The sequence below is a fragment of the Sphaerodactylus townsendi genome, linkage group LG03, assembly GCF_021028975.2.
Source record: "Sphaerodactylus townsendi isolate TG3544 linkage group LG03, MPM_Stown_v2.3, whole genome shotgun sequence".
Lineage (NCBI taxonomy): Eukaryota > Metazoa > Chordata > Lepidosauria > Squamata > Sphaerodactylidae > Sphaerodactylus > Sphaerodactylus townsendi.
The window spans coordinates 133,035,311-133,061,596 of record NC_059427.1 but is presented as its reverse complement, the minus strand read 5'-3'; the positions used below and the strand labels follow the sequence as shown (position 1 = coordinate 133,061,596).

The following is a 26,286-nucleotide window of genomic DNA, read 5'->3' as shown; positions in this document are numbered from 1 at the left end:
GAAAAGCACATGTGGAGTTTGCCTCACATCAGTATAAGATGGTGACAATAGGAGATAACAGTATTCATCTTAATTTTCTCTTTTCATCATGTATTTCTTTTTAAGAAGTGATCTAGCTCCTTAAATTCTACATGTTGAACTGCACAAAAATTAATGTTACACTGCAGTTTTTTTGATACTGCACAAAATATTTCAGTTTCAGCACATTTGGACACCAAATTGGGATTATTTTCTCTCTCGGTGTGTATAACCTTATGCTTACCTACGCTGAATTTAGGCTAACTGGCCTTTAATTTCCTGGTTCCCCTCCGAACTTTTTTTTTTAATGTAATGTTTGCTACTCTTCAGTCTTATGGCACAGTGGCTGAATTTAATGATAAGTTAGATATATGAATTAGTAGATCAATAATCTCACATTTTAGTTCCATCTCTTGGGTACATACACCAGGACCTGGAGACTCACAATTCAATCAAGATGGGGGGCGCACCACACCATCTCCAAGGATGCTCCATGAAGTGTAAAAAGCAGCAGGGCAAAAAAATCCCGCTGCCACCCAGAACACTCCATTTGAAATAACGACTCCATTTGACATACCACATGTTATTGTGGCATAAGTAATCAGCCTGTGCGGGGGTGTTCCTGGGCCAAAAACTCCGTGGAAAGCCCAGTGGAAGCTGACTAAGGTCGGTTCTGCTCCCAGGAATTCCTCTAACTGGCACAGCCTTCAACCAGTGGACCTTTTCAGGTTTGAGCACTGTAAAGATGTGCAGTGCCCTCCTGCTGGCATGTTTGTTTGTTCCACTGGTGTAAGGGGGGCATAACTCCATTGTTGGTAAAATCTTTGGAAGGCTTTCAGGCAGCCAGGGATTTTCTGGTGTTTGCTGCTGCACCGCCTGGAGGCCTTTTGGAGGCAGTGTAGCAGTGGTGTTGTCCCCACCTTCCAGAGCCTTCTGAATTGGGCTGTTAGTAATTTAAATATTTTTTAGCGTAAAATAGGGTACTATTTGTGCTGATTTGTGTTGCACACCACCTTCCTTGCTGATGTGGAACTTGTACATCCTTCCTCAGGAGTTGTCTCCTGCTTCCATTTGACCTCCCTCACTGAACTCCCATGATCAGCTCCCCTGTTAGAAACCTTGTTCCAAAGCACTGGAAGCAAATTCTGGGAAACTTCCCATACACATTAACTTTCTGTTGGGCCCCTACTTTAAGGAATGGCCTGCCTGAGGAGATCAGGAAGGCTCCCATGCTTCTGTCAATCCATAAACAATGTAAAGCAGAAATGTTCGGGTGGGCATTTATATAAAGGTAATAGGGCTATATGATAATGAAATGTTTCAGGAATGTACTTGCCTGAAGAGAATGGAACTGTGGGTTATACCAGTGTGCATGATATATATTATTTGTTGGCTATGTGTATTCTCCTGCGCTCACTGCATTGTTTTCTACTTACATATACCATTTTCTGCATTGACATACCATGTCTAATATTTAATGTTTTGTTTCAGATTTCTGTAATCCTATTATATTGCTTACTAGTTGTTTCATCCTATTGACTGCTGTGTAATCCACCTTGAGTATCAGTGAGAAAAATGGGCTATTGAAGCAGTGGTTCAGAAAATAATTTTTACACTTTATACTAACCATATTAGCGAACTTAGTTTAATACATTATACATTCGATAGTGCTTAATAACTTGTGCTTGTGCTTAAACACAGATAGTTTATACAATATATAGTGAACAGTGAGATGTAACTTAAATCTCTACTTTGCTTTAATTGTAGTTCTTAAGAGTTTTAAAGTGTTTATTTGTAGAAGCAATCAATTGGTATTTTTATAGTATTGTTCTAACATAAGAGACTGCTACTCCCATCTTTCAAGCCATCTGACCAGGAATAAAGATGCCTTTATTGCCTGCCAATTGGGGAGGCCTGATGAGTGAATCACATCCTCCAAATGCTGAATTGCGGGCAGTATATTTGGCAACATGTCACATTGTTCCAACCTTTAAGGATACTTCATAGACTTTAGGTCTCTATTCCTTATTTTGGATAACATCTCCAGGTTCTTCCTGTGATAACACTGTGACACTGTGGCTAGTTTCCTGTTTTTATGGCATTCTTGGCCTTCACTAAGCAGTTGTTATTCTTTTGGGTGACAGGGCTGCCCTCAAGATGCCCAGGGAGCTCATTACCATAGTGTAATCCCCTGCTGTAGGTGCTAAATGCCCACCTCTTTTAGATCATGTGACCTGTGCGATGGTATGTGATGGGCTAAACCTGTATTTAAATGTAAAGGGTTGGATCAAAGTGATTTAATCATTGATGTACTAATGATTGATGAATGGGCAGCTATATAATGCAGAGCCTGAAATATATTCATTGTTTCTGTCTTGGTCAGAAAACCTGTTTTCGCTGCAGCCAAAATAAAATATTTTATTCACCTCTCATCCCTGGAGTCTCTAATTGGGTCTGGGGTCTCTGGGGACCTGATCCTGATTCACAAATTGTGATATTACTATTAATAAAATAAATAGATCTTTCAGGAAAGTGAATCTGGAAAGATGTGCAGCAAAGCCAGTAAAAATCTGGAAGGCTGTCAGAACTATGACAATGTCATGCTGAAACCAAAATAAAATCCACCGTGCTTTGCGGGAGGGGAGAACCATGGAAGCAACCCTAGTCATTGTATTTAAAACAAAGGGTTGGAGAGTTTCCTGGTTTTGTGCTCATCTTTGTTTTCCTCCACGTAATTTGGAATGTTGTAGTCACCAGTATGCATTAAAATACGACTAGGCATTCACACTAATAGTCCTTTCTATGTAAACAAAGGAGATAAAGTAAGTAAAGGAAACTCTGCTGTCCAGTCTTATAAATGTCAGGAATGTAACAGAACAGCTGGAATGCAACTGTAGATTGATTTTGCATGGTTCAATCAATTAATGTATCTGATCAAATCAAGTTTAATGCTTTTTGTTTTTTTACAAGAATCAATGAAACATGGAAGAGGGACTGAAAACTGGTTAGGGAGCATGTGGGCATTCAGTCCAACTGTCTGTGTGTCACGATTTGTTGTTTGTTTGCAAAATAGCTGAAAGAGAGCAAGAATGTATTGGTTCCTTAGCTTACTGACTTTCAGACACCAGAGAATGCAACATAGCTTAAACAAAGCAAACATTTAACACTATCTCAATAAACTGGTTCCTTAGCTTTCAGATCCGCTGCCATGTCAGTCTGATATTGGTATACCCAGCAATAGACTTTCTCTTCCCTTGCTTGCACCTGGAAAATCCAGATATAACTCAAGTTGCTTAAGTGTTTTATCTTTTTTTTCTCCTATGGCCACCCCTCTCCTTTCATGGAAAGGTCCTCTTTTTCCACTCCAGACAGTGCAAATTCAGTTATTTGCTCTTAAAGAATAAACATCATTTCTTTCTGTGGGGCTTTGTTACTGGCTGGCCTGTCCCTGCTCTTTGCAGAAAAGCTGTCTCAAAAGAGGGCCTAATTTGGGAATTAATACAGGCACTCACGGGGACCAAAATGGGTCTCATTTGTGTAAGTGTTCTTTAAAAATTAGTCTTTTTAAACTATTTGAATGGAATACAAACATATTAAATATCAATTGGAATTTATTGTGCTGATTGGAGTAGCATTCTTTTCGAATAGTATTCCTTTGGAACCCAAAATTGTATTGTTGTGCTACCTGAATGGAACAGTTGAAGTAATACATTCTAGAATCAGTTAGAAATTGGTTACCGGTATCTGCATTTATCTCTATAGCTGCGAATTGGGGCCGGGGGAGGCAGAATCTCCAGTGTCAGAATGACTGAGTTGTGTTTTCAGAATCAAGTTAATGACACAGTTAAATTATTTTTATTGGCATCCAATTGTGTACTGTGTACCACAGATCGATTTATAGAGAGCTTGGTTCTTGTTTGTTGCTTAATGTATTTTTCAACCTTTGTGAATTATGGTGCTTGTCTTGTTTATACTAAACGAATACCCAAAAGCATACTGAGGTCTGCACTTTACAGCAGAATCCCAAGCAGAGTTATACCTTTGTAAATCCACTGTGTTCTGCACAGTAAAAACAAATCTTTCTGTTTAAAGCCTGATTGTTTGGTATTATTTTCTTACCAGTCTTTATAAATGTAACTGGGCAGGGCCAGATACAGGCCAGATATGCTATATTGTATATGCTTATTAGAGGGGAAACAGTCTGAGCTGGCAGAAAACTGTATTGATCTGGTAATAGATATAAAACCAGTGTTTGTCATTGAAATAAATTTTACAATTTCCCCCCACAAAATTCAACAGTTATATCATTGTGTACCATATGTTTTTGGAAATTTCTATGGGTCATTAGTAAAGTTCTATTATTTTTGGTTGTCTTTTCTTTTCTTTTTTGCTACCTGGTGAATTGCAGGGCACAGAAGATTATGGAACCGGATACCCAAAAGCAGACATAGTAAATAAATATATGCTAATGTAGTGGTTGTTTAAATTCATAGATTTTGTAGAAAAACAAATTCATATGCAGTTGGGTTACAGTTGCAATACATAGCATAGAAACTCTGTTCTCATTAAGAAAATCAATGCTGATTTTTACAAAATCATGTATATCTATCTGTACTAAGTATTTGTAGAATAAGAACTGGTTTATGAGCATCAACACTGTGCAATTTTTCTAATCACAGAGTAGTTGCAATCTCATGCAAGTCTGTTCCTCTAACACTACAATGTTTAAGAGAGCAGGTGATGAACTAATTAATTTCATTTCTACCCAGCCTTTCTCTCCAATCATGCCCCAAAGTGGCTTATATTGTTCTCCATTTTTTCCTCATGACCCTGTGAGGTAGGTTAGGCTGAGAGAGTAAAACTGGTCTGAGGACACCCAGGCCCTTTCCGCACGGGCCATTAACAGCGGGTCCCCAGGCCGCCGTTTGCACAGGGGGCACAGCTGCGTCGCAGCCGCGCCGCCCTCGTGACTCGCTGCAGCCGAATCCACTGCCTTGGCGTTTCCCCAGTCTTCCGGAGGCGCGCTTGTTGGGGAAATGCCCGGTGCTCCTCGCTCCTGTGCTGTACCTTGTCGGGCCTCTGGCGCATCGCCGAGGCCTGGGGACACGCCCCCGTGCCCTGCGCTGCTGGAGCAGGTAAGCAGGGCCAGGGGGCGTGTCCCCAGGCCTCGGCGACGCGCTGGAGGCCCGGGGGCACGCTGGGTCGGCCAGGCGCCGGCGCTCCGCAGCGCCGGCTGCCCGGCTCCTTCTAGGACCGTCCATGTGAACGGTCCTAGCGTCGTCGGGTCAGCGTCGAGTACGCCGACCCGGCCACTTCCGCATTCGTGCGGAAACGGCCCCAGTGAGTTTTCATGGCACAGCTGGGGATTTGAAACTGGGTCTCCCAGATAATAGTCTGATACTCTTAACCACTGTAACACACTGGCTCTCGTGGCCAATTCTTTTGTCTCACTGTGCACAACACAGGTTGAGGGTTGCTTATTTGCTTTAGGGAGCTAATCCACTACAAATGCTAGTCATCGAAGCTCCTATTTCTGCATAGGGGCAGCACAGGGATCATGGAAGGGGCTTTGTTATGACATGATAATCTCTGCACCCTGTGGCTTGTGGAGGAAGCCAGCAGCTCCTAATTCTGGCAAAGTTTTGCCCCAATTAGGAACATATTAAGAAAATTCCCTCCTTGTTTTCGTGTACACACAAAACAGCTGAGTAGTATTTAAATGCCTTTGCCTCTCTATGGGATGCTGTGGTAGCTACTGTTGTGTAAGTATTTGCATGTTCCATGACAGTACAGGAGGATCAAGATGCTATTCTAGTATACATTTAGTCTGACTTATCATCATCTTCATCATCATTGTCATTATTATTAGATTATAAAAATGGAACATGAACTGGTTATTGAACAGGTATTTGTATGGTATTGTATTTTTGTTTGTTTGTTTTTTGCAGTCCAAGAATAACTTATTGTCACATGAAAAATGAACACAAACTGAAAATAGATTGCACAGCATACCACTAACATTCTTGCATCCAAGTTGTAGCTTTATTTCCTGTGTAGTGCTATGTTTAATTCAATTTATTTTATTTATCAATATTCCACCTTTCTCCCTCTAATATAATCAAGCCTAAAAAAACTAATAAATATAATAAAATTGCACAGATTTCTTTTTTTAGTTACCTAAAGTCATATTTTTTGTTATTAGTTCTAGAGAAGTTCATAAGCATTTTTTGCTTTAAATTTGTACTGGATTCAGTACAAAGATGGGCAGAAGAATGCAGCTAGTTTGAGAGGTTTATGTATTCACTAGATGGCAGTGTTTACCTGTTTGGACTCTGGATTGCAAACTCTTAAAATGCATATAAATAGATCAAAAATATTCAAATTAATCTGTGAAATAATTTAATGTTTAATACAGATGTTTTCATATTTTATGAAAGGACATTCAAAAGCCCTTGGTAGTGAGATGCAGTGCTGCTCTGGCGCCGCCCTGCCTCCTCCAAGAGGGCTTTCTAGCGGCATGGGGAACAAAAAATGTTTTTAAAAGCCCTCCGCTGCTGGTGGAAAGCCCTCCATAGGTCTTACAGGACTAACGTCACCAAAAGGGTTGTGTGAGTCCAAGGGCAAAGATGCCGCTGCACTCCCAGCCCTAAATTCTGGTTGAGAGCTGCCCCTGGGAATGCCCTGCGTTGGCCTGTCCCCAAGCTGGCATCCAATTAAGATGTCAGTGCAGCCCCACTGTAGCCCAGAGTTCCAAGTTTTGTGACGATGGGACTGAAGGTGGGCAGCTGCTGGTGCATCTGCCTCCTCCATCAAGGTAAGTGCCCTGGGAAGGGCAAACACACCAGTGCAAGGTTATGCCCTTTTGCTTGCCTCAGGTCTGCAAATATGTCAACATAACTGTTGTAATATTTACCTATTCTGTGAGTCATCTTTCAAACTTTTCCCAAAGGAATAGGTAAACACCATGGTTAGTAAGTTAGAATGATTATTAAGAATATGTTCTGAATAAAGTACTTAGTTTGGGTGTACGTGTATTTTCCCCACTCCCCCACAGCATTGTGATGTTTCTGTGTACCTGTTAAGTCCTTTGAATTCCCAGCTTTCATTTTTTAAAGTAAATTTCTAGTCCTTTTCATTATGGAGATATGCTATACCCCTTACATCTACTGTCCTTTTATCACCTTAGAAGCTAATTGATTTACAGATCTGGAGCAGCACAAAAAATGTTTGTTCTTCATTTTTTTAGAAGCAAAGGATAAAAGGAGTGAGACAAATTTTGCTACTGCCAAAGCAATCTTAGGATCATTATCTCTAAGTAAATGAAACAGAGATTCCAAAGTATAGGGAGGTTCCTGAACCACAGTAAGTGGCTTAATATAGTAATCCCTACAGAACATAGAATGATCTGTCAATCTTGTTAAAACCATAAGGGCAAATTCTATCAGAATTAGGCTTACTCAAAAATCATCCTTGAAAGACCAAAGAGCGGGGTGTCAAACTCATTTGTTTCGAGGACAGAAATGTGATTTGGTTGTGTGTGTGTGTGTGTGTGTGTGTGTGTGTGTGTGTGAGAGAGAGAGAGAGAGAGAGAGAGAGAGAGAGAGACACCACCCCACCATAGAGTGTCCCTCCACAACAAAAGGGGCTACAAGCTTTTTAAAAAAGCAATAAGAGGATGAAACACGATTATGCTATAATGGTATACATTGTCAATTTTAAAAAAGGAAACTGAAAAAGCCCCCGATGGCACAAGGAATGGCTGCCATAGGAGATTGAGGCAAGGAAACTGTGGAGAAGCCACTGTGCAATTGAGCAATTTCCTGTGTGGTGAATATCATTATTGCATGGATCTAGAATGGTATGATAAATTTTCCCTGTGCATTAGACAGGGAAACCAAAGATCCAGGAATCTTCAGCATCCTGCAGCTGTACTCATTTGATTGATCCAATTCTCCATTTGTGAAATGTCCCACATTTTGTTTAACTATGTTTTATATTTGGAGCAGGATTTTTGTTGTTGTGTCTGTTTCCATTGGCTGCATATTTGTTATAAGTATCTATGGGAAAAAGTAAGGTGAGACACTGGTATTCTGAGTCTGTGAACATATATTTATCTTTACATTTCTATAAATGTTAAACATGAAGGGAGGGGGGCAATCATGTCCTCAGTACTGAGTGATGGGGAATTGACCCCCCCCCACACACACACACACTCATTTTTCAGGTATAAGTCATTCTTCTGATGATGCTATTTTCATGGCAGGAAAAAGTACTGGGAAATTAAACTGTGGGGAGGGGGGAAACACACATCTCCATTCTAAAATGTATTTTGTTTCTTCAGCTCTTAGTATCTTTGACTAAGAACACAAGCTCAAAATGCATCAGGTAAATTTCTATAGTTAACCAATTTTCATTGGCACCTTTGGAAATTTCTAATTTTTTGGAGGTGGGGGAGGAGCTCACAGCCCAGAAACCATGAGTGTGAAACTATTATTGGTTTTTCTGATAATGGGGAATTTCTGTTTATGTTATTTATAGTCCGCCTTTCTCTCAGGGACTCAAGGCACAGAGTGAGTCTGTGCAATTAACAAAATGGGTCATTCAGAAACATGGGTCATTTCAGAAAAATGGGTCATTTCAGAAATCTGGAACCAACGAGAAATCTAAAAGATAGAACTGAAGCATAGCATATTATTCATGTGACTCATTAAGAAGTGCAAAAATTATATAATGTGATCCTATCTACAGTTAACTATACACAGCAGCATAGACCACAATATCTAATAATGTAGCCAAGTAAGCTTGTAAACAATTTTGCACAATACAACTCTATTTCCTGTACAAAAAAGCCCTTTTGTGTTGATTATATAAGCTCCAATTTCCCCCACATCTACCCTAATATTGTACAATATCAAAGATGCAAAACATGAAACTACATACTTCTATGAGACGTGAGGCAGAAAAAAACTGATCTGGCTTGTATAACAGAAACATGGCTGGAAGAAAATGATGTGTGGTATTTGGTAGGTGTGTCCCAGCAGGCTTCATGTGTAGGAGCGAGGAAACAAATCCAGTTCACCCGATAAGTATCCCTCACTTATGCGGAGAAGTGCAGAATAAAATCTGGTTCTCCAGATTAGAGTCTTCTGTTCTTAGCCACTACACCATGCTGGCTCTGTTGGTTTCTATTCATAGTTCTGATTCACATTTGTTGTGGATTTGAGCAGAGGTTATGTTTGTTGTTTAATTAGATTGGAAAGCACCCTGAGGCATCCAAGGTTGGGGGAGGCACTCAAACCACTGATGACTGGACAGTCCCAGAGGCCTGGTAGAAGTTAATTCCTCAGAGCTGAATATCAGTGCTTGAACCTTTGCAGTGTGAGGGGGTGGGGTTGATGGACAATATCTCTCTGCATACGTTGGCTACAGTTAATGAAAACTAGGCATGGCTTGTGGCTGTGTCAAGCTTAGAGCCAATGTGTGTTGGCCAAATCCTGGCAAACCCAGTGGGCTGACTGACACAGTGGGCTGACCCTCTTAGGAAGCTGACACAATTGGGGGGGGGGAGTTTAATGCATAGTTCAAATTGTAATTTTTTGGGGTGTGTGGATATGGAGCAAAAAGCCTGTAATTAACTTGTACAATGGCTACTCACCATCTTTGATGTGCCTGGAGGAATTTTATGGTTTCCAAACTTTACTGCTTCTTCAGGTGTGTTTCCTGCAAAAAGAAAATGTTGGGAAAGAAATGATTATGTTACTTTATTTTCTTTTTCTCTTTTGGTTTGACTGGGTTGTCATGTTCATGCATATTAATAGTCATGTAATTGCCAGTATTAGTCATTCTAGGATTCAATAAAGATTTCATAATATCGATAACCAAAACAATGCCATGTTTGTGGTTCATTAGCATGATTATGGATGATGATTAGGTGTATATTTGGATGATGAGTAATAAGCCTATGTGCTTATTCCCAACAAGAACAATACAATTGTCCCGAAGGGATTGTGATAACAAGGAAACATCCTCTCTCTAAGGATTAATTACCCAGACCTGCCAGTCAAGGTTTTGGCCTTAAGGAGAAAGAGTCTAAGTGGGTGTTGCTGGAACAGTTATAATTGCTTAATATGTTCTTGAAGTTGCTCCAACTTTTACACAAGCTTAGATCTTGACATCATGAAGACACTTTCCTTTAAAGCTGCATTCCGTTAGTTGGGAGACAGTAAGTTTTTGGTGTCTAGATTAGATGTTAAACTGATATGCAGTTCTAGATCATCTGTGATTCAATTCATGCCAGTTCTTCTAGTAGTCCTTCAGGTATGAGGCCATCTTTAGCAATAGATAATCGTTTTATTTTTGCTATCTTTGGGAGTTGTATTGAGAATATGTGGATAAATCTCCATATGAATCACTGAAAAGGTCTGTCTTGTCCCACAGCCCCATTCTTACTAGTAGTGTGTTAACTACTTAGCTTGTGGAAGGGTAGACATATGCTGGGTTTTATTCTTTTGAAGATGATCACCATGAAAGGAAACGTGCAGCATTAACAGCTGAGCATTTGACTTAAGGACTTGATGTCTGGGTCTAATTTTCCTTAGAATTGTATTTATTTTGCTGGAGTGTGGCTATGATTTCCTTAGTTTCTTTTGTTTTAAGTGAGATCATAATACCTTTATGGGTTTCTGTTCAGTTATTGCTGGTGTGTCTGCAGTTTCAGTCAGGACTTGGCCAGGAATTTAGGGTTTCAGACAGTTTGCACAATTAGAGACTGGCCCTGCTTACAGGATGCTGCTTTCCTTATTGCAATGCAAACCAAAGTTTCCATTGCTAAAGTAGAAGATATAACTGAACTATAAGTGTGTTATATTCTTGGTTTGTCTCATGTTGCACTAGTAATATTTAGTTATTCTGGGACACAAATTATTCCGTATGGATTTGTTCCCTAATCCATTTGAAAAAGCTTGTGCAACTGGGAATACTGAATCAAATGCCTTCAGTTCTATCTACACTGTCATACAACACAATGTGTTCATTAAGATGCTATATACAATTAAGATTTCTAGGACCTTGTTCTAGGACCTTGTTCACCTTCTTTTGGCTAAACATGGAATCTTAGCTGTCAAGAGGAGGGTATCAACATCCATTACTGTTGCTTGTTGGCATGGAGCATATTCATTCTTGTGATATTTGTAATTATTAGCAGGAAATGCAAGAGACATAGTACATAGGCAATGACTGATAAATATATCTGGGCAGAGCAAAATTTTTAGTAGTTTGCAGGGATCTGGGGCCTTTGAAGCTCTGTGTTGCTTTCCAAGTCTAGTAAAATACAATAAAATTACTAAGTGAAAATTTGAAAACATTCGAACACAGTGAAATACTTAAGAAAAATGTATCTACTCCAGTTTACTTGTTAACATGTGTGCTAAAAGTGAATGACAAGAGGCAGAGTAATGGCCTTTTCACTTGCAATTCTACTGAAGGTACTAAAGTATGACTGCTGTTCAAATTCAAGAGACTGTTTACATGAAAGGAGAAATGGGTGAAGGTGTGAAATCCTACTGCTCTCTGTCCTTCTGCATTTACTCAGGGCATAAGTTTCAGCGCAGAGAATTTGCTCTTTCTAAAAACCCATGCATATTTTCATGGCTTAATAAAATGGAATTAAAAACGCTAAGTGCTTGCAGAGTCTCCCTTTCCACATGGCAGTAGTGGCGACTGTGCTTCCAGAAGGCCGTTTTCCTTCCTTGCATTTTTCCTGCCCGAGTTGCCATCGAGTCCCACCCCACAGCAATACAGGGTACTATTTGCTCGGGGGTGGAGGGTGGGGGACGGGACCTGGTAATAGAAATAATACCGATGTACCATTATATGAATATGCCCAGTCAAAAAAGAAAACTCTAAAATAAGTCCCCGGGCGGCTGGCGCTCGAGCAGAGAGACACGCTGTTTTGTTTAAAAAGTCCCCTGCTTCCCCCTTGCCGCTTCCCCATTGGTCGCTCGGGGCCACCCTCCCCGCTGATGTCAGCCGCGCTCTCCCACCCTCGCGAAGGCGGCCACTGCAGCTGCGGCCACCAGACCCGAGCTGGCGGGGCAAGCCCAGCCCCCTGGAAGGCTCCGAGGTGGGCGGAGTAGCGGAGACTCAGCCCCGGGTCTTCCTGCGATGCCCAACGCAGAGCCCAGTCAGGCGGAGAGAGGCAGCCCGCGAGCCTTGTCGACCAGCCCGGGCGGGAAGGAAACGTTGCCAAGCCTTTTGTCTGCGGGAGGCAGCATCTCTGCTCGCTGGTGACAGCCCCATTGCGGGCTGCTGCCATCCGCGCTCCTTTTTGTCCAACGTCTTGGTAGTAGAACTGCAGGATTTTTTGGGAGGTCTGTTTGCTGAAATCCCATGACACCCGCGGGCTGACTTTGCACGCATCATGCTCTCGTTCGGCGCCTGAGACTCCTTTGTGCGAGGAAAAGCGATCACATGATCCCCGTTTGAAGGCGAAGACCGAAGGGATCGCGTGGGTTTTTCGTGTCTGTGGGGCAGCCCTCTCGATGGTGCCCGGGGGGCCGGTTTCTGCAGACGTCGCCGCCGAGCCCACCTTCTCCCGCGGGGGGCTGCCGTAGAAGGCGGGTTGGGTTGCATTTCGGTTTTGCCACATCCGGGGCGCAGAAAAAGCCTCACGTTTCTCCTCAGCGGCGGCTCGGCATTGAACGTGCAGGAATATGCTCATGAAGGAGTACCGGATCTGTATGCCTTTGACAGTTGAGGAGGTAAGCGAGGGCTTCCTCGAACCGTTTCTCCCCTGAATGCGACTCGAATGGAGTGGATAAAGGGCCTGTTTGTTTAATGGGGTTTCTGTGATTCACGCAAATATGTCTTTTTTTAAAAAAATACCTTTTTTTCAGCTAAGGGAATCATATTTCGCTTGTAGTACAAGGAAACAGTTCGTAAGTGAAAGCAAATACTCCGATTGACCGTGTCATCAAAAGTTATTCAGGTTTGTCAGACACATATGCAAACATACTTCTGAGGGGACTGATTTGAGTTGAAACGGGTTTTTTTTTACTCGACCGAAGAAAGCTTCAACATGAAAGCGTGCTTTGCATATCTCGACTTGTATTTTTGTAAATAAGCTCCTTCTGTAGTTTACCGGTAGATGTTTAATTTAAAAAAAAAGTTTCTTGGATATAAAGGAGCGTTCCCAAGTAGACTTGCTTTTTCCGCCAGTAAATTTCTTAATTTATCCATTCCAGTAATAAGATAGTTTGTTAATTTGTGTACATAACTGTATACATTACAAACCTTTAAAAAAAAAGGGGGGGGAAGTAAACAAATAAGCAACCGATTGAAGAGGGAGAAAACGTGAAACTGAATATATTGGTTGTAATTGATAATGTTTTTACTTGTAAAATCATGCAACAAGGTTAGGTATTATATTAGCAATGTTTTAATACATTCTTTATTGGGGAGAAGTTATACTGTTGATTGTATAGCGGCTCTTAGCCTCCCTTCTAGCAAGTGGAAAAGCCTTAAATTTTGAATATGAATCTCAGGGCGATACAAGATACTTCTTCAATGTAAATGAAGGCAACTCTCATAAAAGTTTTGTTTCTGCTTTATCTTTTGGCAATGCACAAAAGACATTTTAACATGTCTACAGTCCACAAGGGGGAGCTTTGAATACATTTTGATAGACCTTTAAATACATTTTTGATAGATCTTTGTTCTTCCTTTTGTCTTTCTATTCTTTATGCAAAATTCAACCAGTTATAAAACTGTTAATGGATTAGATTAGGTACTACCTAAAAAATTGCATATGTCACAATGTTCTTATATTGAAAAAAGATTTCTGTGCTGCCATGGCTTTGTGCTGTCGGTAGCAAAGTAGTACAATACACCGATGATAACATATTTTAACACAATAATAAGTGACAAAAATAAGATTTTAGTTCTCTGATGCAGTCTCTTTTACCTCTGTGCATAATTGTGGATAATCCTCCTTTAGTCCATCTGAAAGATAGTTGTGAATCAGTTGGTCCCTGCTGCATGTACGGGGTATTGTAAATGTGCATTAGTCTCTTTCCTTCTCTACACTCCCTCCCCACCAAACCAAAGCTCTGGAACTAAAAAGGGTCTTGCAAATACATCCACAGAAGTTACAAGGCCACAAAAATTGTTTCCTGCCTGCATACCAACATGTATCCATGTTAGCCATTTGTAGAATATCAGCAACCTGAAAGAAAAAGAAAACCCAACTATTTTTATCTCTAAATCTTTCCCTGCTTGGTGTAGTTGCACAACATATACACAGGTAAGTGGCTATTTACAAGCTTGGTTATATCACTTATAGTTAAGTGGAACAAAAATTGGAAATATAGCTAAATGTACAGGTTTTCTGAAAATAAAGGTCAGTTTGAGTATCTACTCAAGTTATGAATTTCCATATTCTGTTTCAAAGCTGCATTTCAAAGTCAAATGCAGAGTTGTTCCAGCAAAGATTTGGCAAGCATGCTGCTGTGTGGAATTGTAGAAACTATTTCCTTTCGTATTTCAAGAATGGTTTAGTGTTAAATGAACGTGCTTTGTATTTGCACTTTCCTTTCTTCTTTCTCTCCCACTTGAATTCCCATGTACATTTTAGTTTGTCAATAAACCATATTTTGCCATTATTTGAGGAATAGGCACATTATGTGTCGAATAAACCATGTTTTTTTTTAAAAAAACTCCAAACAACAATTAAACTATAATTTACAGATTACCAGGCAAACCTGCAGTTTGCCTGTTTTAAATATAATTGGCAAACAATGACTTGTAGATGAACAGGAAGCAGGAAAGAGGAATCCCAAGTGCGCAAGAGTTGTTCATGCAGTGTGAAGTCTTTTATCATTGTATCTTAGCACTGAGCCATTGTGTCCCAATTACATCAAAATAACAGTCATCTTCAAAATGACATTGGCAGTTTTCCTCAACTGACTTATGGGATTTCCTTCCTGGAAAATCAATGTTTTAAAAAAGGTCAATTCCCTTTTGTCATGTGCTGTGATTGAGTATTAAAAATAGAATGACTTTTTTTGTCTCTTGCAATTTTTGTGGAGCTAGAAGTTCAACAGCATAAGTTATCTTCCAGCACCATCAACTTTACATTCTTATGCATGTTGCCTGTTGCCCTTACCTCAGTGGTCAAAATAAAGAGAATGGTTCCTCCATTTACCCTATTGGAAAAGCATAGGTATATTGCATCAGTACACATGGATCTCCCAGTGGAGTCAGAAGTTGCCCTCTGGGGCCATTTCATGTCAGAAAAAAATGACATTGGGGAAGGCTAATATCTCCTGTCCCTTTCTACTTACTATGGGCTTAAAAAGGTCTAATTCCATTTCAGATTGCACTGTAAGACTGCAGCAAAAGAGACATATACATCTAATTTAAATCAGTGTGACTTTCTTCTAAGTGCACATGGTATGGCTATACATTAACCCTAACAAAGTCTTCCCATTTAATGTCTTCCTTTTTAGAAAGTTTTATTTATATACTAATAATAAAGCATTAACAAGTAAATGTTTTCAAACTTGAAGAGGATGCAGATTAAATAATGGGTTTTACTTTTTTAAAAGTTAGATATATTCTGGTCCCTTAAATAGCTTTAAATATAAGTGTTAAAGTAATACAAGCTAAGAAGCTGAAGTTTACACTCACAATTTCTTAAAACTAAATCCCATTATACCTATTTATATCTGTTTTCTTCCAAGAAATTCAGAGACATTTACATGATCCTGCGCAACCACCCTGTAAGTTAAATTCATCTGAAAGAAAATGACTGGCTTTAGGTCAGTTGGAATTCTGTTGTAGTCTAACACTTTAACCGCTACACCCCAATGGCTATAACAGACATTTATTTTCACTGTAAAAGAATGTACTGGGGCAAAATATGTAAGATTTGAGGAGAAGCATTGTTGATAAGCTGAAAGAGGTTGTGGCTAAGAAAATTATATATTGTATAGTAATTTCCTTTCTGTGTAATGAAGAAACATTGTTCTGCCCAGTAATTATGAGCCTTGCTTCTGGAAAGTTTTGGGCCCTTGTCTTCAAGTAAGTGATCTTGCTTGATGTCCTTACATTTGTGTAGAGAGAGTCAAGCAGAATACTTAATTGTTCCCTTAACTAAACATCTGAGATGTTTGGATTACTTTCCTGATGGTATAAAGACTCCGTTTAGATCCAGTCAGATATGATTTTTATTGCCATATTATGTGTGCTTGTTCAGTACAATTATTATAGAAAACTTGAGATTTGATTTTAATCAGTTGTTTAAATCACATTGATTTAAACGAGTCCCACCCTGTTACTTGTTTCTTGATGGTTTTGGAAATATTTTCCTCTTTTGGGACCATAGGCTAAATAATCTAGGTCTATCCTCTATTGATAGAGTGCCATGGTCCGACCACTATGCCCTGAAAGTCCGGATGGACCTGCCACAACACCCCCGTCTAGGCGACGGGCCGATTTACGCCCGCCCACGGAGACTCATGGATCCACTTGGTTTCCTGAATGCTCTTCGGGACCCTGAACCCACCGGCACACTCGATGAGCAGGTGGAGGACTGGAATGCCCGGCTCTCCGATGCCATCGATGTTGTCGCCCCCCGGCGTCCTCTACGTCCCCGCTCCCGACGCGCCCCGTGGTATACGGAGGAGTTGCGTCAGATGAAACGGGCGCTTAGACGACTAGAGCGAGTATGGAGGAAATCTCGTGACGAAGCTGCGCGAACATCTTTTAGGACGCTTATGAAAGCCTATGAGATGGCGACGAAGGAAGCGAAGAGGGCCTTCTTCTCCTCCTCTCTCGCGTCCGCTAGCTCTCGCCCGGCTCAATTGTTCCGTATAATCCGGTCACTGACCTCCCTGTCGGAGAGATCATCAAATTCCCAATTGGACATTAGCTGTAGAGGCCTTTATGAGCTTTTGCCCGGATAAGGTCGCGTCGCTCCGTCACGACCTTCCACCTACATTGACTACAATTAGTGAACTGGAGACTCCCTTGCCGTCTTCAGGCCCTTGTTTGGCCCAGTTTTCCCTGCTCCGTGAAACCGCTGTGCGACAGGACTTTAGCTGCTGTTAGACCTACTACCTGTCCTTCTGGATCCGTGCCCGTCTTGGCTTGTGAAAGCCTGCCGAAGCCGAGTTCACGGCCCCATCTGTTGAGTATCATCAATAACTCCCTTGAGCAAGGGGTTTTCGGATGGGCTGGAAGGAGGCAGTGGTCCGCCCACTCTTAAAAAGACCATCATTAGATCCTGGGGATCCTGGCCAATTACCGCCCGTCTCGAATCTTTTCGTTTCTGGGGAAGGTAATTGAGAGAATGGTGTTGGAGCAGCTTCAAGGTTTCCTGGATGACACATCGGCTTTCGACCCCTTCCAGTCCGGCTTCGTGCTGGGCATGGGGCGGAGACTGTTCTCGTCGCCGTCACAGATACGCTCCGTGATGCAGCTTGACCAGAGGCGGATCGGGCGCTGCTGGTATTGCTAGATCTTACCGCAGCGTTTGATGTGGTCGACCATGACCTTTTGGCCCAGCCTGGCTGCCTCCGGAGTCGCGGGGCACTGTCGCTTCAATGGATTGTCTCGTTCCTCCGCGGTATCAGCAAGTGAGGTGCGGGGATGAGGTCTCCAGGAAGTGCCAGCTTCACTGCGGTGTACCCAGGGGCATTATTATCGCTGTTATTTAACATCTATATGCGACCCCTTGCTCAGCTGGTACGGAGCTTTGGGCTGTCCTGTCATCAATATGCGGATGACACTCAGCTCATTCTGTTGATGGAGGGGCGGCCGCGCCCTGCAGCTCTACAGCACTGTTTGGAGGCGGTTGCTGGTTGGTTGCGACAGAGCAGGTTAAAAACTGAATCCATCGAAGACGGAGATCCTTTGGCTAGGCAGGCGAGAGGGGATGTTTCAGCCGCCGGTGTGGGAGGGGGTCACATTGACACCGACCCCTCCGTGCGCAACCTGGGGAGTCCACCTGGATTCGTCTCTATCAATGGAGACCCAGGTGGCCCATATAACCCGGGTGCTTTTTCCACCTTCGCCAGGCCCGGCGGTTGGCTTTCTCTCCCAGACCGACCTGGCCACAGTGATCCATGCAGCGGTCACCTCCAGATTAGACTATTGTAACTTCGGCTTCTACGCGGGCCTTCCCTATGCGCCTGATTCGGAGGTTAAAGCTGGTCCAAAATGCGGCTGCGCGTTTGCTTACAGGTACTGCCATCTGGGATCACATCCAACCTGTGCTACGCCAGCTGCACTGGCTCCCAGTGGAGTTCGAATCATCTTCAAAGGTGTTGGTATTGACCTTTAAGGCCCTACGCGGCCTGGGACCTTCGTATCTTCGGGACCGCATTACCCCTCATGTCCCAATACGGCCTCTTCGTTCTGCAGAGGCCAATCTACTGGTGGTCCCTGGCCCCTCGATGATCACGGGTTGGCCCCATCAGCGGGCCAGGGCTTTTACAGCCCTGGCCCCAGCCTGGTGGAGCAGCTCTTCCACCAGCTGTCCGGACCCTGCGGGACCTTATAGAGTTCCGCAGGGCCTGTAAAGGCGGGCTGTTCCACCGGGCCTTTGGAGGTACCAGCCGTTGATGGTGCCCCTTTTCCACCTTCTCCCACGGCCTTTATATCTGTGCCTCTGCCATCTTGGGACTTACTGCCCTTCCCTCTCTGATAGAGGGTCTGAAAATGAGATTACCGGATGCCATCTTAAAATTAGTTTAACTATTATATTTGGTTTTTATTATCGCTGCTTTTAAAGGTTTTAATTGTTTCAACTGTTTTATTGTATATTATCATTATTGTGCTGTACACCGCCCAGAGCCCCTAGGGGATGGGGCGGTCTAGAAATTTGAAAAATAAATAAATAAATAAATAAATAAATAATTCAGCAATGTTTTGAAACATCATCTTATACAGAAGGTGGTGGTAACTGTACAAAAACATAGTAAAATTATGAGGTCACTAATTAACTCTTGCTTTTGTTAGATTAATTATAGTCCTGCTGCTGTCCTTTAGTTTAAAAATGTTTATGAACAGATGACATTTGAACATTTATCATCGGCAGAGAATTCTTTATATGTTTGTTTTAAATGTCTCATATGAAGACATTTATATGCTTGTTTTAAAGTCTCATATGAAGGGGCTAAAGGGTGGAAATGTCAGACTTTCAATATTTGATTGCCATGGTGGTTTTGTGGTAAAGGTTTTCAATTAACTTAATTTTTAAAACATTCTTAAGTAGGGGAAATAATAACACTGAAGCTTTTGTAACATGCAACAGTAAAAGGCCCCATTGGTCTGTTCTTAAGGAAAATATTTTGCGCTGGGGTAATGGGAAGCAGACTTCCCTTAGCAGCTAGCATGAAGATTATATTAAATATGTCATTTGTGTTGGTCCAGCATACATTATCCTGCTTAATACCAAAGATATTAAGATTTGCAAAGCTGAAGCCGAGTGTTTGTAAATGCAGCAAGAGTTTTCAATGGGTTTTTTTTACTGTCTCGTTGTAGAAAAGGAGCAATTAATGTCTGTTTACAGTACAAACGATCCCCATGGCATAGTTTAGTATTGATTGTTATGGCATTTACTGAAACATCTGAGCATATATTTGCCCTCAGGATTTGACAGTTCCTGGATCTAGCACAAGTGCATGAAGCATGGAAGGAGGAAAAGATGTGTCACTTAATGCATTTCCCTTCTCTGCAAAGAAGCACAATGTTTCCTTCATTCCACACTTGTTCCCTATCTCTGTATCTCTCTTGCTTGTTTTCCATCTCTTCCTTATTCCAATTGTGCCACTGGAATCTTGTGAGAAATTGTATTAAGCACAGAATAGTTTTCAAGGGGGAGCAGTGAAATCATCACCAAAGTGGGCTCCTTCTCCTCAAGCCCATTTATGGAATCCACTTAATGAGCCCCTGCCAACTGCCATCCAGCTGCCAAGATGTGGATTGTGACAGTCTGAGGTCGCAGCTGGTAAGCCTGATTTGCCTTAAGATTTCCTAATAATGTGCAACACTGATTAAGAACAAGTTAGAGAACAGTATGGCATCTCCCACCCTTTGGTGGCACCAATTTATTTGCTTCAAAGTGAGCCGATTCTTGGGGATGCTTTGTGGCAAATTAAAGCTGTTTAGGATGATGTGAAGTCAGAGCTGATAGCACAGCTGTACTCTTTGAGAAGCAGTCAAAGTCCAAGTGTTGGATCTAAAGAACAGCAAACAGTTCTGATTGCAGAATTCATCTTTCCTGCCCCCTCTTCCTGGTGCATCCCCCAACATTCCAAACTTCTTTTGGATGTAACTGCCAAACCAAGAGATGCCAAAAAAAGGACATGTGAATTCCAGGAGAAAATTGGCAGCCTTCAGATCTTCACTCACAGAAGAAGCTGTATTTCCAAGGTTCTAGGGCAGGGGTCTTCAAACTATGGCCCTCCAGATGTTCAGAGACTACAATTCCCCTGAGCCCTACCACTTGGCCATGCTGGCAGGGGCTGATGGGAATTGTAGTCCATGAACATCTGGAGGGCCATAGTTTGAAGACCTAGGGGGTTTGAAGGGTGCCAGTCCTGAAAGTTTTGTAACGGGACTGGCTTGCATCTTGCTGTTAGTTGAAACAGCAAATAGAATGTGTATAGATGATACATTTAGACATACTGATGTTGTGGTTTGTTGCTACAGAAATGAGACTAGGAAGACCTCGGGTACATGTATTACCCACCTTTTGTCTGATTTGCTTTCATTAGAGTACTAAATCTTCAGTTTTCAAGCCCCACGAGGAAAGAGGGAGCTCATAAGCCGAGGGATTTCTTAGGTTCATCCCTGTAATGATAAATTCCAGTTTGTTGTTAACATTAGTCTGAATACACTGATGCTTTTTTTTAAATATCAGTTGTCTTTCTTCCAAGTTGACCTCCCATTTTGAAAAAAAAAAAGGAATTTAAAGGACATGGATCCCAAATTCTGCTGTTTCAGAGCTTAAACAAAACTTTGTGTCAAAGGGTCTCCTTGAGATCCGTTCCTGGCAGATTCCAAGTAGAAATATTAAAATAGTTCTGGGAAATGTATGCCACATACATTTTAGTTGTCGGACACCGCATATTATATATCTTGTATATCAGAATGCTGTACGGTGAATGGTTTAGCAGGTTTTAGTTATTAATTTAATAGAGCCTACATGTACCTTAATTATAATTCTATTTTGTCTATGTTTTAAATTGTGTTCTATCTGTTTTTTAATATGTTGTACACCGCTCAGAGCCCTCTGGGGAGAGGGCGATATATAAAATCAATAAATAATCATCATCATCATCTGATGAGCATTTTGGAGAAACTCCAGAAGACCCCCTTTATCTTGTAATGCTAGGCAGAGGTATCTACTTGTGTGTCAGGGAAGTAAAATGAATGGGCTTCAATGTGGGTGGGAGGTGATTGGGGCCACCTGGTTAGTCAGGTGTGCTCTAAATGGAGTCAAGGTGAACTGTTAACCTCACAGGTGGACTGTTAACCTCATAGATGGACTTTAACCTCATGTGCTGCAGCCCCAGAATAATGTTGGTTGCACTTGTGTGTAGTGTGAGGCGTTGTGATTTCATGTGTGGAATGTGGCAGTGGGAAAAGCACACAGTATCCTGAATGAGGGACTTAAGCATTTAAAGTGGAGAACGGAAAAGAATCCTTAAAAGTCGATGGCTTTGAGATGCTTTTAAATTAGAACAAAACCCCAAGTATGTCAGACTTGATAGAATTTATGGAAAGCATACCAATCTCAAAATACAGTTACATTTGTTTGAAAATTACATTGGATTTGGGGCCTAATAATTAATGAACATTCAGATTTGGAAGTTTGGAGGAGCAATAGTTTTTACATTTTGGGATTACAAAACCCTCACATTCATTTTAAGAGGGAAACAGGAGAGAAGTTTATTCTTTCAAAACAGTCCTGGATGGCTTCCATAAGTACCCAGTCCTTAAGGCATGGATGTGCAAATATTTTTAGGTGGAGGAAACCATCAAAAGGTCATTTCTCACCCTGGGAGGAATGAGATACCTTAAAGGGGACAGAGATTCGGGGATACTAAATTGCAGATACTATCTCTTCCTGGGAATGTCAGGAGAGGAGAAATGATCCACAAGAGAGTGGACAGAATAAATCCCCCGGAAGCCGGTGAATGAAGTTCTCTTAATGAGTCCATTTTGTGAGGATTGTTTTTACAGGGTCCATCTTGGTAGATACTGTCTGGATGATTGCCATTTGCCACATGGAACTAGCAAAGGGCTGGCAGTCTGGACAAAGACTCAACGATAATGCAAAGCTTTTAGAGTGTTATAACTTCTAAATGGAAAGACCCTGCCTTAGGTAAAGACCAGCTGGGACATATACGAGGCTGAAGGACAAATGACTGCATGTTTGCACTATTCCTTTGCATTTCTTGCTCAGCTCATTGCTGTGTTAGAGTATTTGTGTGGGATTTTCATTTTCAGTATATCCTTTTCTATTTTAAATGATGGTACTTCTCCCTACCCCATAAACCTCCACCATTCAAGCATTCTATATAAAATGGGCACCAGGAAAGGAGGGTGTTGGTTGCTAGATTGCTAACTCCATAGGAGTGCACAAGTGTGGTAAGCTGTCCATGTTGTAACCAGTAGTTGGGTACTCAAGCAGTAAGGATGGCTTTCACCTATTTGAGATTTCATGCTATGCCTTCAGCAATGTGAACAGTCTTGCCTCTCAGCTCCTTTGTATTTGTGGAGCTGCTGTGGTTGAAGATTTATTGCACTATGTTCTTGCTTTCCAAGGAGTAAATGCATCAATAGGTTGTTGCCCAAAAGGCCAGATTTGTCTAATAATTAAATTGTTGGGACTTGGGAGCATCACTGGGTTGAGACTCACTATGACCACTGAGTACTTAAACACCTTGGAGATCTGTGACAAACAATAGCACAACTTGTTTGCTTTTCTTGTGTGCTGCCTTGCTCTTCCTTTCAATTTCCTTCTTTAATGGAGTGCTATTCAAAACGTTGTGGTTTGCTGAAGCTCTAATTCACTGTGATGTCCAAATTCAGAGACCTCAGCAAATTGGAGTGTCTTTCATACAAACTGGAATTAAACTAATGTTTGAAATCCTGCCTTATGGGGGAAACAAATTCATTTTCTAAGCCGTCTGTATTTGGACACCATACAAACTGAAGCTTAACTAAACTGGAAAGTTTTGAACCAACCCCTGTGCACAAAGGAGAGGGGAACAGCAAGGGAGTACATAAGCATGACGAACAGCCTACACTCAAGCCTGTCATAGAGACTTTGATCTGCTAGCAGTTTCCAGGGACTGAGGGGATTTCTCTCCATGGAGTGCAACTTGCTTGCATCTGTTTTCATGCTGCAGCTTAAAATTTTCCTTGGAAAGCTGCTCCTGTGTCACGGGAGCCCATGCCCCAGAACTGAATTGGTCAGAGGTCTGCAGCAGGAGGAGTCATTGAAAATTATCCCCTCCCTTTCTATTGGTCATCCATTGGATCCACGCTAAGGATTGTACTGTGATCTCCAAAAACAAATATATAGTCCTAAGAGAACAGCTGTGTTAACCTCTCCCAGTGAAGATAAACTGAAATCTTTTAGCACCTTATTTGATTCCAGCATTAGATTTTATATGCCAAAGCTCACATCTTCACATGCAGTGGTTGGATCTGTTACATGAACTGGATCCAGAGAAAGAAAATTAGATTACTGCATGCTTCCAGAAAGAAATAACGCAAGATCTTGTAGTCTATGGCCGTTTCTGCACGACAACAGAAATGGCTGTCCACCGGCATAATTAATGCCAGTGGATGCATGAAACCGTTCGCACTGTCTCATGTGGGCAGCACCGAGGCTGCTGCAGAGGTGGCTCCATGCAGAGCTGGTAGCGGGTCATCCCATTCACCTACCTCTCCTCCCTGCACAGCTCTGGATGGCTGGAGGGACACGCCCACACTGCCCTCCGACCTCCAGGGGTCAGAGGGCAGCGTGGACATGTCCCTCCAGACGTCCAGAGCTTCGCATGGAGGAGAGGTAGGTGAACAGGAAACTGGAGGGGCCAATAGCGGTGCCCTCACACTGGTGCGGTTCGCACTGCACGGGCACAAAAAAGATGCTTTTGTAAAAAACTCACAAAGGGAGCTGTGCAAACTGCACCCCAGGGATGGCGTTTTTTCCATCCCTAGGACGCTGTTTTTCGGCTGTGCAGAAAAAGCCTACTGTATATACTCGTGTATAAGTCGACTCAAATATAAGTTGAGGCACCTAATTTTACTACAAAAAACTGGGAAAACATTGACTCGAGTATAAGTCTAGGGTGGGAAATGCAGCAGCTACTGGTAAATTTCAAAAATAAAAGTAGATATGGTTGGGCGTTATTTTGGTCTCTGCCACTGACCCCCCCCCCATCTCACCAATTCCAAGGTTTCTGCCACTGACCTCTCCATCCTGCAGCTTGTCCAGCTCACCCAGGTCGACTGGCTGTCACCCGCTGCCAAGAAGAAGGCAGAGGAAGAGAAAGCGGCTGAAAGGGGGAAGGCAGAGAAGAAGGCAGAGGAGAGCGAAGCAGAGGCATAAGAACATAAGAACATAAGAACAAGCCAGCTGGATCAGACCAAAGTCCATCTAGTCCAGCTCTCTGCTACTCGCAGTGGCCCACCAGGTGCCTTTGGGAGCTCACATGTAGGATGTGAACGCAATGGCCTTCTGCGGCTGTTGCTCCCGAGCACCTGGTCTGTTAAGGCATTTGCAATCTCAGATCAAGGAGGATCAAGATTGGTAGCCATAAATCGACCTCCATAAATCTGTCCAAGCCCCTTTTAAAGCTATCCAGGTTAGTGGCCATCACCACCTCCTGTGGCAGCATATTCCAAACACCAATCACACGTTGCGTGAAGAAGTGTTTCCTTTTATTAGTCCTAATTCTCCCCCCCAGCATTTTCAATGAATGCCCCCTGGTTCTAGTATTGTGAGAAAGAGAGAAAATTTCTCTCTGTCAACATTTTCTACCCCATGCATAATTTTGTAGACTTCAATCATATCCCCCCTCAGCCGCCTCCTCTCCAAACTAAAGAGTCCCAAACGCTGCAGCCTCTCCTCATAGGGAAGGTGCCCCAGTCCCTCAATCATCCTTGTTGCCCTTCTCTGCACTTTTTCTATCTCCTCAATATCCTTTGTGAGATGCGGCGACCAGAACTGGACACAGTACTCCAAGTGTGGTCGCACCACGGCTTTATATAAGGGCATGACAATCTTTGCAGTTTTATTAGCAATTCCTTTCTAATGATCCCCAGCATAGAGTTTGCCTTTTACAGCTGCCATGCATTGAGTTGACATTCCCATGGAACTATCAACTAAGACGCCTAAATCCCTTTCCTGGTCTGTGACTGATAGCACTGACCCCTGTAGTGTGTATGTGAAGTTTGGATTTTTTGCCCCTATGTGCATCACTTTACATTTTGCTACATTGAACTGCATTTGCCATTTCTGAGCCCACTCACCTAATTTATCAAGGTCCGCTTGGAGCTCTTCGCAATCCTTTGTGGTTCTCACCACCCTACATAATTTGGTATCATCTGCAAACTTGGCCACCACGCTACCCACCCCTACTTCCAGGTCATTTATGAATAGGTTAAAGAGCACTGGTCCCAAAACGGATCCTTGGGGGACACCACTCCCGACATTTCTCCATTGTGAGAACTTCCCATTTACACCCACTCTTTGTTTCCTGTTTCTCAACCAGTTTTTAATCCATAGGAGGACTTCCCCTCTTATTCCTTCATTGCTGAGTTTTCTCAACAGTCTCTGGTGAGGAACTTTGTCAAAAGCCTTTTGGAAATCCAAGTAGACAATGTCCACTGGTTCCCCCTTATCCACATGCCTGTTTACACCCTCAAAGAACTCCAGTAAGTTTGTAAGTTTGTAAGTGGAAAAGGCAGAGAAAGCAGCTGAAAGGGGGGAGGCAGAGAAGAAGGCAGAGGAGAGTGAAGCAGAGGCAGAGAAAGCGGCTAAAAGGAGGGAGGCAGAGAAGAAGGCAGGAGAGAGTGAAGACAGGAGAGGGGGAACGCCACACGAGAATTAAGGGGGACCCTCACTTGCCTATAAGTCGAAGGGGGCTTTTTTCAGGACAAAAATGTACAATATAATTTATATTGTAGTATTCCTCATTACTATGTATGGACGTGCAGGCTGACAGGAACAAAGTAGATTAATTTGAA

The 26,286-nt window shown here is 42.3% G+C and overlaps 1 protein-coding gene across 3 annotated transcripts in view; it reads left to right on the top strand.

The window, feature by feature from the left end:
- The window catches only part of PITPNC1 (phosphatidylinositol transfer protein cytoplasmic 1), a 169,669-nt gene that overhangs the window by 1,079 nt on the left and 142,304 nt on the right, over positions 1-26,286 (top strand). The window contains exon 1 of one of the 3 annotated variants that reach the window (XM_048491696.1): positions 12,169-12,776. The exons of 1 other annotated variant lie outside the window; for it this stretch is intronic. In XM_048491696.1, coding sequence (XP_048347653.1) covers positions 12,729-12,776 — 48 coding nt within the window. In that variant the 5' untranslated portion in view covers positions 12,169-12,728. Of the gene's footprint in view, positions 1-12,168; positions 12,777-26,286 lie in introns of those variants that run through there. One more of the 3 variants, XM_048491694.1, reaches the window with a different exon arrangement.